The sequence below is a fragment of the Seriola lalandi genome, unplaced genomic scaffold (assembly GCF_002814215.2).
Source record: "Seriola lalandi dorsalis isolate HSWRI2012SDOR001 ecotype SW California unplaced genomic scaffold, Sedor1 jcf7180002054559, whole genome shotgun sequence".
Lineage (NCBI taxonomy): Eukaryota > Metazoa > Chordata > Actinopteri > Carangiformes > Carangidae > Seriola > Seriola lalandi.
The window spans coordinates 49,885-61,628 of NW_019525112.1; the positions used below are offsets into that span (position 1 = coordinate 49,885).

Genomic DNA, 11,744 nt, shown 5'->3' on the forward strand with positions numbered 1-11,744 from the left:
CTCTTTTTGCTCATGCCAAATATCTCTGTGGTCTTGTTCAGACCTGGCATTAATATGCATCTTGGGTGATCTGATCACAAGTGGACAACTCTAAGCACAGGTACGAAGGCACCCAAGACCCAGGACGCATTGAGATCTGATTGCTAAGACCACATTTAAAGATGGCAGTGTGTGTGTGAATGTGTCTTGGGCAACACTGAACGACTGTCTACTCAACTGACATCCTCAGAGGTACATACTAATTTGTGCGCCAACGGCATCATATTAAGGTATGACCACAGGCATGTACTGGAATTGGAAAATGGATTCTCTGAGTGGAAAATGGATAATGGATTCTCATGTACTCAGTACAAATGAAACACACTGTATGAAAAATTCAAAAAGGTGACAGGGATATATTACAAGTGCGTCAAACATCTTGGGTGATTTGGTTTGCCTGGAACACAATACACACAGTCTGTACTGTTTTAATTTCTTCTTCTTTCTTTAATTTCTGGCAGACTAGGCATGGGAGGTGCATTGCTGTCCCGCAGGTGAAGAACAACAATGCATTTGGTAATCACAAACAGAAATGATGTACATGTTTATTTGCATATAGAGCAGAGATGTCAGATCCAATCACGAGTAGTTACTTGAGATGCGAGTGGAGACTCATTCTAATTCCAGCTGTGAACTGACATACTGTCCACTTGTGATCAGATCACCCAAGACACCTGTTAATGCCAAGTGTGAAAAGGGCCTACATTACCATTACATAAATTAGCTCATAAAGACGACTCCCACATTCACTTAACCTTAGTTGACAGTAATAAGCAATTTAACCCCTTTAGATGAACATTTTCACAAGGTTATTCAGATTAGGTTATCCAGACTTTGGTTACTTGAGGAAAAAGGTTATGCGAATTGTCCTTGTATCAGTTGTTAATGAAGTAAACGATGATAGCATTCTTCCTTTAAAATTACATAGAGGAACACAGATGTAAAAACTGGCTTCCTCGGTCACCTTCGAATTTCTCTGTGTAAATAAATGAACAGTTCCTCTTGCAAACTATATATTTCTTGTCATAATCGTGATGTGGAGTTATCATTATAGTTACTTCAAAATGATTTCAAAGCAGCAGAAAAATGCCTGTAAGATAGACAGCAATGCGATGGATTTCACAGGCAAGCCGACTCTTTTAACTCTAAGGTCAACCTGATAACTAACTGAAATTATTTCAGTGAGCATCTGCAACATATGATAAGCAAACATTTTGATTCAATATTGAGGCAATTACAATTTGTGTCATGTGGCTGACTTTTCAGTTGCAATGTGTGTATGTGAAAGCATGCAAAGGTCTGTTAAATAAAAAAACATGCTCACATCTGGTTTCATTTAAATTGTCAGATGATGTTAAAGAGAAATTAATATGAAAACTACTTTTTCATAATGAAGACCAAGATTTATATTTAAAAACTTGCACATGTAGAACATAGCTAAGAATAATAAAAAAAAAAACCTTGAGGACTATAATGCTTTCCTTTTTATATGGGCACAAGAAGTGTGTCAGAGCACTTGTTTGTGTTTTCTTGAAATGTGGTTGCCAATTTATTTTTATTTTTTTTTAATCTGCATGCCAGACATTGTTCAATGGTCACTAATTTACAGCAAGTAGAAACAACCAGCCAAAAAAGGAGAAAAGTGGAGAAATTAAGGAATTTTGACATTATCATTAGCAGTGAACTGATATGTGCTTTGACATATGTGCAAAAATCAAACATATAAAAATATGTGAAGTTTAAAATGTCCACCTCATATAGGAAAGACATTTTTAGATGTTTTTTATGACTAGGATTGGTTGGGTCATGAAAAAATTTAAGCCACACAGCATTTCAGGCCAGGCTACACCAGATTATTTAAGAGCAATCAAAAATCTTGGTTAGGCTAAAGCAGTATATATATAATGTAATGCCACAGAATATCCTCACATCTATGGCTTTTCCATGGGACATTCTAGTAAATGCAGAATAATATTTCAATGAGAAAGAGAAATACTATCTGATAACAGCAGAGCTCCTTGGACCTGTAAAAGAAAACAGATTAACTGGGTGAAAATGGGATTTTACTCACTTCATCAATTCTCTGCTCCAGCTTTATATCTCCATGTTCCTGTATTGATCTGTCATGAGATAAACATAGAGAAAAGGAGAGGGGGATGACATGAGGGCAGCCATAATCATAAAGTCAGAGAACATATCTCGTCTTCAAGCACACTGTTAGATAGCAACCACACATGACCCACCACCCCCACCCATCCAAAGGTGGGATACATGAATAACATTGTTTATCATGGTATATGTAACATTAAATCACAATACCTATATTTCTATATCTTGAAATGTTCTGTTTACTGTTTATGAATAAAACAACAGAGAGAAATTTTTATTTTTAGCAAATTCAGCTGATCAAGGCAAGTCATCGAAAATGCTAAATAAAAATCTAATACTGCCATGAAGCCGTGGTGCTCACTGGTTCACACCACTGTCAATAATGACCTATTACAACTAAAAGGAAAAGCTACCATGCTATGAGAGCCCAAATGGTTGACAAACTCATACTGTTTCACATCATTAATATACATCTAATCAGCACAATCACTGCAGGAATTCACACAGCATTTCAGAGGAAATAGAAAAGATAGAGCTGTGATTTTTACACACAGAATAATATTTATTACAGCACTTTAAATAGGAACATCAGGTAATTTTTTTCACATTTTATAGTTATGACATGACATAGTTCAGCTATGACAGAGGGACAGGCTATATTGTGTTGTGTAAGGTATATATGTATGCATGTTAACAATTCAGTCTGCTGAAGTACGAGATCATGAGGAGGGAGCCACTGTGTGAGTCAATTATGAGAATCTGTCATTCAACGACAAGTGTCAATTTACCTTTTCGTGTTTCATTTGATATTTCTAAGATCAAGAATTTTTTCCACACTTCTATTTGACACTTTGAACTGCAGATACCAAGTCATTTATAGCCCACAGGCATTAGAGCTGTTTGATTAGTTTGTTTGTTGCAGGAATCAGATGTAAAACAAACTGTGATGAAAAAATTATATAATATATGGGACACTACTGTTGAGACAATGAGTTTAGTTACTGCAAAGTATGTAAAATATTTTACTTGAAGCAGTTAGGTAATAGAGAAACTAATTACTGTACCTCATGTTCGTATATGTTCCCCAGACAGCTGGAAGACAGAAAGAGGAAATTTGTCATAAAAATGGCTGCATCAGGAATGCAAAGTAGACATACAGGATAGAGCAGTGTCACATTCTTTATAGGAAGGGGCGGACATGGCTCTATTTCTGAGGAGGCGGGGGTCCGTTAACATCGGTAGGAAACTCCTGCAGATGTTTTACCAGTCCGTGGTTGCCAGTGTTTTTTTCTATCTTGTGATGGCTGGGCAACATTAAGAGGAGAGACAAGATGCAGTTGGACAAACTGGCTCTGTGGTCGACATGGAGCTAGACCCTCTGGTGATGATGGCAGAGAGAAGGACCTTGCACAAACTGCTGTCTATCATGGACAATGACTGTCACCCACTGCATACTGCCTTAATGAAGCAGAGGAGTATGTTCAGTCAGTGGTGGGTTGCTGTCACAGAGCTGCTCAACAGACAGAATCAGAAGATCCTTTGTACCCAGAGACATTAGTCTCTTCAACTCTTACCGAAGGGGGCAGGGGAGTTGAGTAGTAGGCCTGATGCTCTGCTCTCTGTGTTTGCTATATTTCACAAGCTCTATTAGCCCTGATCATTATGCACTTGAATTTTTCCCACGTGTAATTATTTACCTGCTCCATCAACAATCTCATATGTGTAGGACCCTGTGCTTTAATTTCCTACAGCATCTTCAGGATATCTGTCTGTCTTTGCAACAAACCTCCAGTCACCAAGCTTATAATTTTGTTTCGTAAGACACTAATAGTACAGTGCATTTGGAAAGCATTCAGAACCCTTCAATTTTTTCACATTTTGTTATGTTGCAGCCTTATTCTAAAATTGAAAAAATAGTTTTTCCCTCATCACTCCACAATCAATACCCCATAATGACTGTGTGAGATGGGACTAATCATACCTTGATCTCAACCTGTCAGATTGTATGATATCAGTTTGAGGCATGTCAGATAGTCATACCACTTCAAAAATAGAAAAAAATCATACGGGAGTGTAAACATGTCATAAACTTGTATTGTCCTCCTGTGCTGCTTCTATATTTAGAAAATGCAGCACCGCAAGGTTTTCCTCTTTGTCAGAGTCACACAAACTTTCTTTTCCATTCTGTGTGTGCATGTGTTTTTTCTCCTCAACTTCATTCAAAAATAGTATGCAACATGTTGTGCCGGCCAGTGTATTTTATGTCATTTCATGATAAATTCTGTTAAGCACACAGTGTGATCTAAGACCACCGTTTAGGATTTACCACAGATTTTACATTTTTCTAACTGTCAATTTTTGTCACAGACAGTGCAATATCGCACAGTGTAAAGGAGCCTTAAGTCAGAGTTGAATTTGCTTGATCTTGGACTTTAGTGAACTTAGTAAATGTTTGTTGCCATATCACCTAAGTCAAAAAAAGACATGGGTTTTACAGACACCATGTTCACTGTGCATCCCCAACACAATCCTCATATCAACCACTCTGTTCAGCAAAGTAGACCAATCTAACATCTATACAAATACAGTTTGTTAGACTAAACAAAAATGTACTAAAAAATTTGGTTTGCATCCATATCTGATGATTCAGGAAAAAAAATGTAGTTTGGGAATATATAAACACCAAAGTCGGTTTACTTCAAGTCTAATAATAGAGCTGCAATAATAACAATTTTCATGATTGATTAAGCTCTTGACTTTTTTTTTTTTTGATTAGTCAATTATTTAGCCTATAAATGTCAGAAAATGGGGAAACATGTCTACAATTATATGAAACAGAAAAAGCAACAAATCCTCACATCTGGGAAGCTGAAACATGTTTAGCATTTTTCTTGTTATATGATGTTTTTGAATTCAATAAATCAATCAAACATGTTCATAATCAATTTTCTGTTCAAGTAACCAGATTTAATTCTTTCAGCACTAAATCATATAGTTTAACTTTCTTTGAAACACAAACTTTTACCTTACACAAGCCACCACTTTTTCCCTAATAAAAATGGGCTCACTTTAAAACTGGATAGTTCATAATTAATATCTAACAGATTTTTACTGTATGTTGAGCCTGATTGCTTCGACCATGGCTCACTCCGAGGGGTAACCTAGGTTTTTCAAACTATGTCAAACCATTTTTACAAGGTGCACTGTGGGGGCTTGACCACTAAAGATTATGTTGTGTCACTTTAAATTCACAAGAGTTTACAATTTGTATATCATAGTTTAAAAAAAAACAAACTGACACGGGGATGACGACAGTTAAGGTTAAGAGTTTCAGGTCAGAAACACCCAAATACACAAATCTGCATACTTACAGGCGATGTAGGCGATCAAAGCGAGGGCAAAAAGTAGCTTCATCATTCTTCTGTTTAATCCTGATATCAGCCAGATGACCCGCTTCATCATCCAGGACACCAACGAGTCACACGTTCAAGTCCAGCTACAGCATTTTGAGTTAAGATTGCTCATGTCCTCGGTGGCGTCCGGTCTTTAGGATGTATTGGGTTTTTTTAGGCAGGTTGGCAGTGACTTGGCACACCTAAATAACACAAAATGTAACTAGCTATACGGGACAGGCGAGTTAGCTGCTGCTGCTACGTCAACACCAGCAGGAGCAGTTTACGTGGCTAGCAGCGTACACACCGCACAGGTAGCAGACTGTATCAGGTGGCAAGCGACACTGCGGAGTGTCAACATTCACAACTACAAATAAACTTATTTATCAGCGCCATTTATCCCCGACTACACCGACAGTTATATTGTGTATCATTTCTTTCCTATACGGGTATCTTAAAGATACCTTTACAAACTGCAGTGACGCTAGAACCCAGACGGTTAGCCGTTAGCAACACATTAGCAATCAGCTACGTCCAGCTAGCAAGCGACTAAACAGACAGCGCATTTTTCTTCCTTTCACAGCGGCCGCTCAAAAACAACACACGCAAATTCCGCCTTGCAGTTATACTCTATAAAGTGCCGGGAAAATACAACAAGTGCTCATTTTCACGCAGAACACATCTCGGAGTATGCTCCTCTCAGTTGGGCCGAGGAGTACCAGATGAGCGATTAGTCATTGCTCGATTTAGCAGCCTGACTTTTCCTGCAGCAACTGTGTGACGCTCATTTGACTTGGCGAGCCTCTAATAATAACAAAAATAATAATAACCGTTTTATTTTAGTATTGCCTCTACCAAGACTGTTGCCATTTTTTAGTTTTAACGGCATCATCTAACATTGCAGCACTTATATATCATATTTATTCTCTTTTCAAGTTACAGAATAGTCATTTTTTGACACTGTCACAATGGCTCATTCATTCCACCGAAACTTTCCACGGTGCAGTGAACGTAACTTGTTGATTTTCCCATTTCAGCCACTGAAGCCTGGGGGGTATTCCAGAAAAGCAGGTTTAGAGCTAGAGAAAACCAGAGTTTCTTAACCCTGAGATGAAGGAAACTGGGTTTTCCATTAACCAAACTGAGATCACTTTAACTGAGTAAATTACCGCGGTAAATTATTCTCGAGCTAACCTGCTTGCTGGTAGGTTTTCTTCAAAAAGCCCTGAGTTTCTGTCTGTCTCCGCCCCTCCTGCCGCGATTTAACAAGCTTCTGACACTGTGCGTCATTTTCTCATTCATACTGTCTATAGAAAAGTATATTGGAGCGGATTCATTTAAAGAACTTTACACTGGGATTAGATTAAAATACCCTAACAGTTATAGGCTGTATATTGTATTTAACAGCATATCAGTTACTGTATATAAATTTACAACATGCTGAAATGTAGTCATTGATGTTTTTGAGCAAGATATTTAAAAGTAAAGTAGACATCTGAAAATTTACACTGAAAATCACCAAAATCATGAGGCTGTCCCTGGGTCAGAATATAAGGTTACAATCATTTTTTAATTAAATAAGAGGGGTCAAAAGAGATCTGAAAAAAAAAGAAAGCAATGTGCAGTTCAACTGCAAGAAGTATTTTATATTTTCATGTCAAAGAAAGTGAAAAGAAGTATACAATTATTCCATCCAGAATACTTTATAATTTACTTAACCCCAGCGATTTTTAATAAAATGTAATAAACATTTGAGGTAGACAGCTGGTTTAGGTGTGGAGTAACATTCTGGTCCAGCTCAGACCTGTATTTGACCTTTAAGATTTTTAATATCCACACATACCCTCTGAACATTAAGTCTCTGCATGTACAAATTCAAACAGACAAACATCAAAAATACATCTTAACATCACTCTGACTGAAAGATAAACAAGGATGAGGTTACCAAATTGATTTTTTTTTTTTTTGGCACAGTACTGCTCATATGGTCCATACTGATATCCGGTTTCTTAGATGACACTCCGCCTCCCAGATGATTACTCTCAGTTTATTATGGTGATTGACTGTATCTTTGATTTAACTTTAAATTATCTAAAGCAGTGGTGTCCTTTTTTTGTCAAGAGCCAATAAAATTTTATTTAATTCAAAGGTGGTATTAAATGTTTGTTTAGTGCTGGAGGCTTCTGAGACTTCTGAGTTGACCACTAAGCAGCATTGCATGTGCATAATCAGCTTTATGAAAAATTGGGAAACTTGTGCGTTGTAATATCTGCTGTAGCAAAGTAGAATAATAAATAAATGAAAGAACATGCTGTGTAAATGTTCTGCAGTTTAACTCCCAGTTGACTGAGAATGCATCAGATGGTGACTTGACCAACGCAAACAAATTTATAATCCTAGAATCAAGTGAGATTAATGTCTGACGTTCAAGCATTACTTCAATCTACAAAGTGCACCTGGTGGAAACGAGAGCAAAAAAAACTGTCAATTTCCTCTCTTCTGTCTTTTCAAATTAATTACAGAGTTCAGAATAAGTGAGAATAGCTTCTTAAACTTGTACTACACACAGTCGCTTTAGGCACAATTTACTCAATTTAAAGTCAATTTACTCCATGATCAGTGTTTCTGTGTGTGCTGTATAGAGGGCATCCGTAACCAGACACAAATGAATTTCTATTACACTTTAACAGATACATGTAGACAGTTCTATTGGACCTTTCGACCAGCCTGAGACAACAATTGGCCTAAAGCCACATGACTATAAGCCCAACCCATCTTTATAGAAGCCCTATTGGCAGATATGCATGTGTTTACATAGGATTGGCTGTTTTAATTTTATCTGTGATGACCCTGATGAAGGCCACAAGCCAAAAGTTTTGCATCAGTTTAATAAAGTTCTTCTGTATACCCAAGTGTCTCAGACATGGTGACAGAAACCAGAGCATCACGCACTTAAATCTAGATGCTAAGATCTACAGGAGTTTTTTGGGATATCTGCATATTTCACAGTACTTAACTTACATAATATATACATGCATACATAATGTACATATCATGTGTCAGCTACAGTCAGTCTAGAACCAGATTGGTTGGTTGCATCACGTCAGTGCAAAGTAAAGCAAATAGTCTTTATTGTTTGCATAACCAATAAGTAGAGAGACAGTGGTTCAACCGAGTGACATCAGAGTCACATACTATAATCCCACATGCAGGAAGGTTGTAGATGCAGACATGGAAGCTGCATGCATTAGAAGGAAACTGGATGAATTTGGTCTGAGGACAGTGACAGTGCAATGAAGTTAATTTCCTGAATGTCTTTGTACTTCATGCTTAGGAAGAAGGTATTGACACGAGCACTCAGCTGAGAATAATCCAGTTGTTCAGGTCTTGAATGGCACAGGTCATCAGTCAATTGTGCTATACAAAGCACAATTATCTCAGTAAACAACTCTGTGATGAACAAAATTTTTCTAGTTGACTGTTTTATTTCAAGACCATAAAGCATGCTTACAAAATGCAATCCACTGCATGATAATAAAAAAAAACAGAATTAGATGTAAGCATCAGAGGCTAGATAATCACAGCATGATTATTTGAAAGCATTTTTCTTAATTTGTTTATTTCACATCAGAAGAGTTTGCATTATCACTGGAGCTGACTGAAATAAAAAGACAAATATTTATCATCTACCAAAGGCTGGATTTCTTACAAACAAGTTGGTCTTATCAAACCTTTGCCATTCCTACAGCAAACTGTTTGCAGAGAATTACTGAATGCAAATTAAATGTCAGAAGATGAGTGAGAAAGTTTTTATATTGTTATTTAACAAAGACATTAAATATGAGGTGGCATTACGCCTTTTTATGACATGTTTTAATTTGGTTATGTCATTGGCTGATAAAATTCCTCAGAGGCAATTTCCAGAATAACCCATCTGTCAGGGATGTTTGGTAACGGACCATCTGACAGCTGTTAATTGTGGGGATTGGCGTGAAAACAGTCAACACGGAACTTCTGTCTGGTCATTTGGGGCCATGCCACATCATCGAGAGTAAAAACCTTGGGAACTATATACCAGAGGACAAATCAGAGCAAAAATACAGCTATGATCAAATGAACTGGACATCACAGACTTGTAATCACACGGATCTCCACATGTATTGCAATGAAACAGAACTGAATAATAGAAATTGAAACAATTAATAAAACTGATTCACAGCCATTGAAAATGTGAATTCACTTCACTTTTTCCTCAAACACCATCATTCTTTTTCTCCACATGAAGTACAGCAACTTTGGTGACAACTTTTATTTTTACTTATGTAATTCACAGCTTGATAACACAGTTTTATTTTGCATGCAGTCATATCATTCTTACTGGTTAAAAGGCTTAAAAGGTCCTTGAAAATCCTGAGTGTATTAGCTGCTCTAGATTTCATGAGGCTGTTGCTGTTTTGCCAACGTTCTTTTTTTATTGCTTTCACAACGGTGATATACAAAGACATGTATTGAACAAACACGTCAACCCCACCCCACCCTCCCAATTGTTCCAATTTTCGGTTGGGGCTCAAAATAATAAGTCTGTTCCTGATACATAAGAAATGAAGGGGTCCCAGATATGATGAAAATGATGTTCTTGATGTTTTAGTGTGTAGGTGATTTTCTCTAAGGGGAGAGTGGCAGATTGCTCAGATAACCACTTGTTAATTCCTGGTCTTGTGGTGTTTTTCCAGGATAGGGCTATTACTCTCTTTGCAATTAATATACCTATATCTATAAATAATTGTTGATTTTTTTCATTTTTCGAATTCTCTGAGTACAAACCCAATAAAAACAACTGTGTGATTAAGGGTACTGAAATGTGGATTAGCATTTGCCAAGCTCCCTCTTTTCATCCAAGAAAGGTTTTCTCCTTTTAAATGTCCTAGTTTTGACTCGTCATCTCATAATCTGGGTTTTGAGTTACAAGAGAAAAAATGGAGAGAGGTCGAAATGACTACACTAACAATTCCTAACAAAATATAATAACAATTTATAAAACGAAATTATGTCATGTACATATTTGTACAAATCAAATCAAACCAAACCAAAATATGGGCCCTGGCTGTATTGTATGTATTCGTCAATAGGCCTTTATCACAGCAGACATTTTGACAGTGGGAAAAGCACAGGTGTAAATGATAAAATTAATGATGTTTGAATTCCACGCTGGATCACTGTCATACTGCCACGGCTTATTGGGTTACACCAATGGAAGTGAACCATTGCTGATGTCTTTAGTTTACCTGTGCTTTTCCTATGATGACAAGTCAAAATGTCTGCTGTGAAAAAGGCCCATCACTATTACTATGACTGCTGTTAAGATGTGCTGGCACAATATAAAACAATCAAAAGTTTAGATGTAGAGAAAACAGTCACAAGATCGACGTTTTTCAAATTAGCTGAGTATCTATTTAATTAAGCTACAGTTGAAAATGAGCCCAGCTGCAGCTCATCTGAGGATTTGCTGTGAAATAAGCAGTGACTACAGGCAAGGGTGGAGAGGATGAAGTGTAGAACAAAGCATTATTTGGTTGTAACGTGTGTCTTTAACCCTACTACTGTTGAGGACTTTTTGAATGCGCACTTTTGCCCTTTTTCATAGCTTTTACCATGATCTTCCCTGATTTCCCTCGGTGTGATGTCAGCGCATGTGCCGGTGGCCTACAAGACAACAAAGATGGCCGGTTAAAGAGAAAATAAGATCAAAGAGAGATAACAGGCCTCATACATTTCATAATATAAAAAAATATCATGATATTCCACAACATCGCAAAGTTCAGAGACAGCAGGGGCATCTCTCCACTGCTGGTTTTGTGCTTTGTGGGATTAATGTGCCAGAATGTGTATATAGTATATATATTAAAACTGCTTAAGAGTAGAAGTAGTCAGAGGAAGAAAATAGGATATTGAAAAAACAGAAACTTCTGAGATCATCTCCAAGTTTTTACTCGTTATCATGGTAATTTATCTCGATGCCTCAGGCTCAGCGATTGCAGCAGGTTTGCGGTTCATCGCTGCACTATAAGGATGTGCTTAGCTTGCAGTTGTTACTGCAACATATTTAAATTTTGCTTTTAAAAGCCTTTAATATACAATCAAGAGATGCTGGCTGTTAAAGGATGTGACGCTCTCAGTTAATCTACTTTGGAGGCTTTAAATAGC

At 37.2% G+C, this 11,744-nt stretch overlaps 1 protein-coding gene across 1 annotated transcript in view; it reads right to left on the reverse strand.

Annotated features, from left to right (window-relative positions):
* The window catches only part of uxs1 (UDP-glucuronate decarboxylase 1), a 28,681-nt gene extending 22,401 nt beyond the window's left edge, over nucleotides 1-6,280 (reverse strand). The window contains exons 1-3 of the mRNA XM_023415900.2: nucleotides 5,520-6,280; nucleotides 3,213-3,240; nucleotides 2,111-2,159 (exon numbers count right to left, since the gene is read on the reverse strand). Of these exons, the coding sequence (XP_023271668.1) occupies nucleotides 2,111-2,159; nucleotides 3,213-3,240; nucleotides 5,520-5,610 (168 nt within the window). The 5' untranslated portion in view covers nucleotides 5,611-6,280. The remainder of the gene's footprint in view (nucleotides 1-2,110; nucleotides 2,160-3,212; nucleotides 3,241-5,519) is intronic.
* Between the last annotated feature and the right edge of the window lie 5,464 nt (nucleotides 6,281-11,744).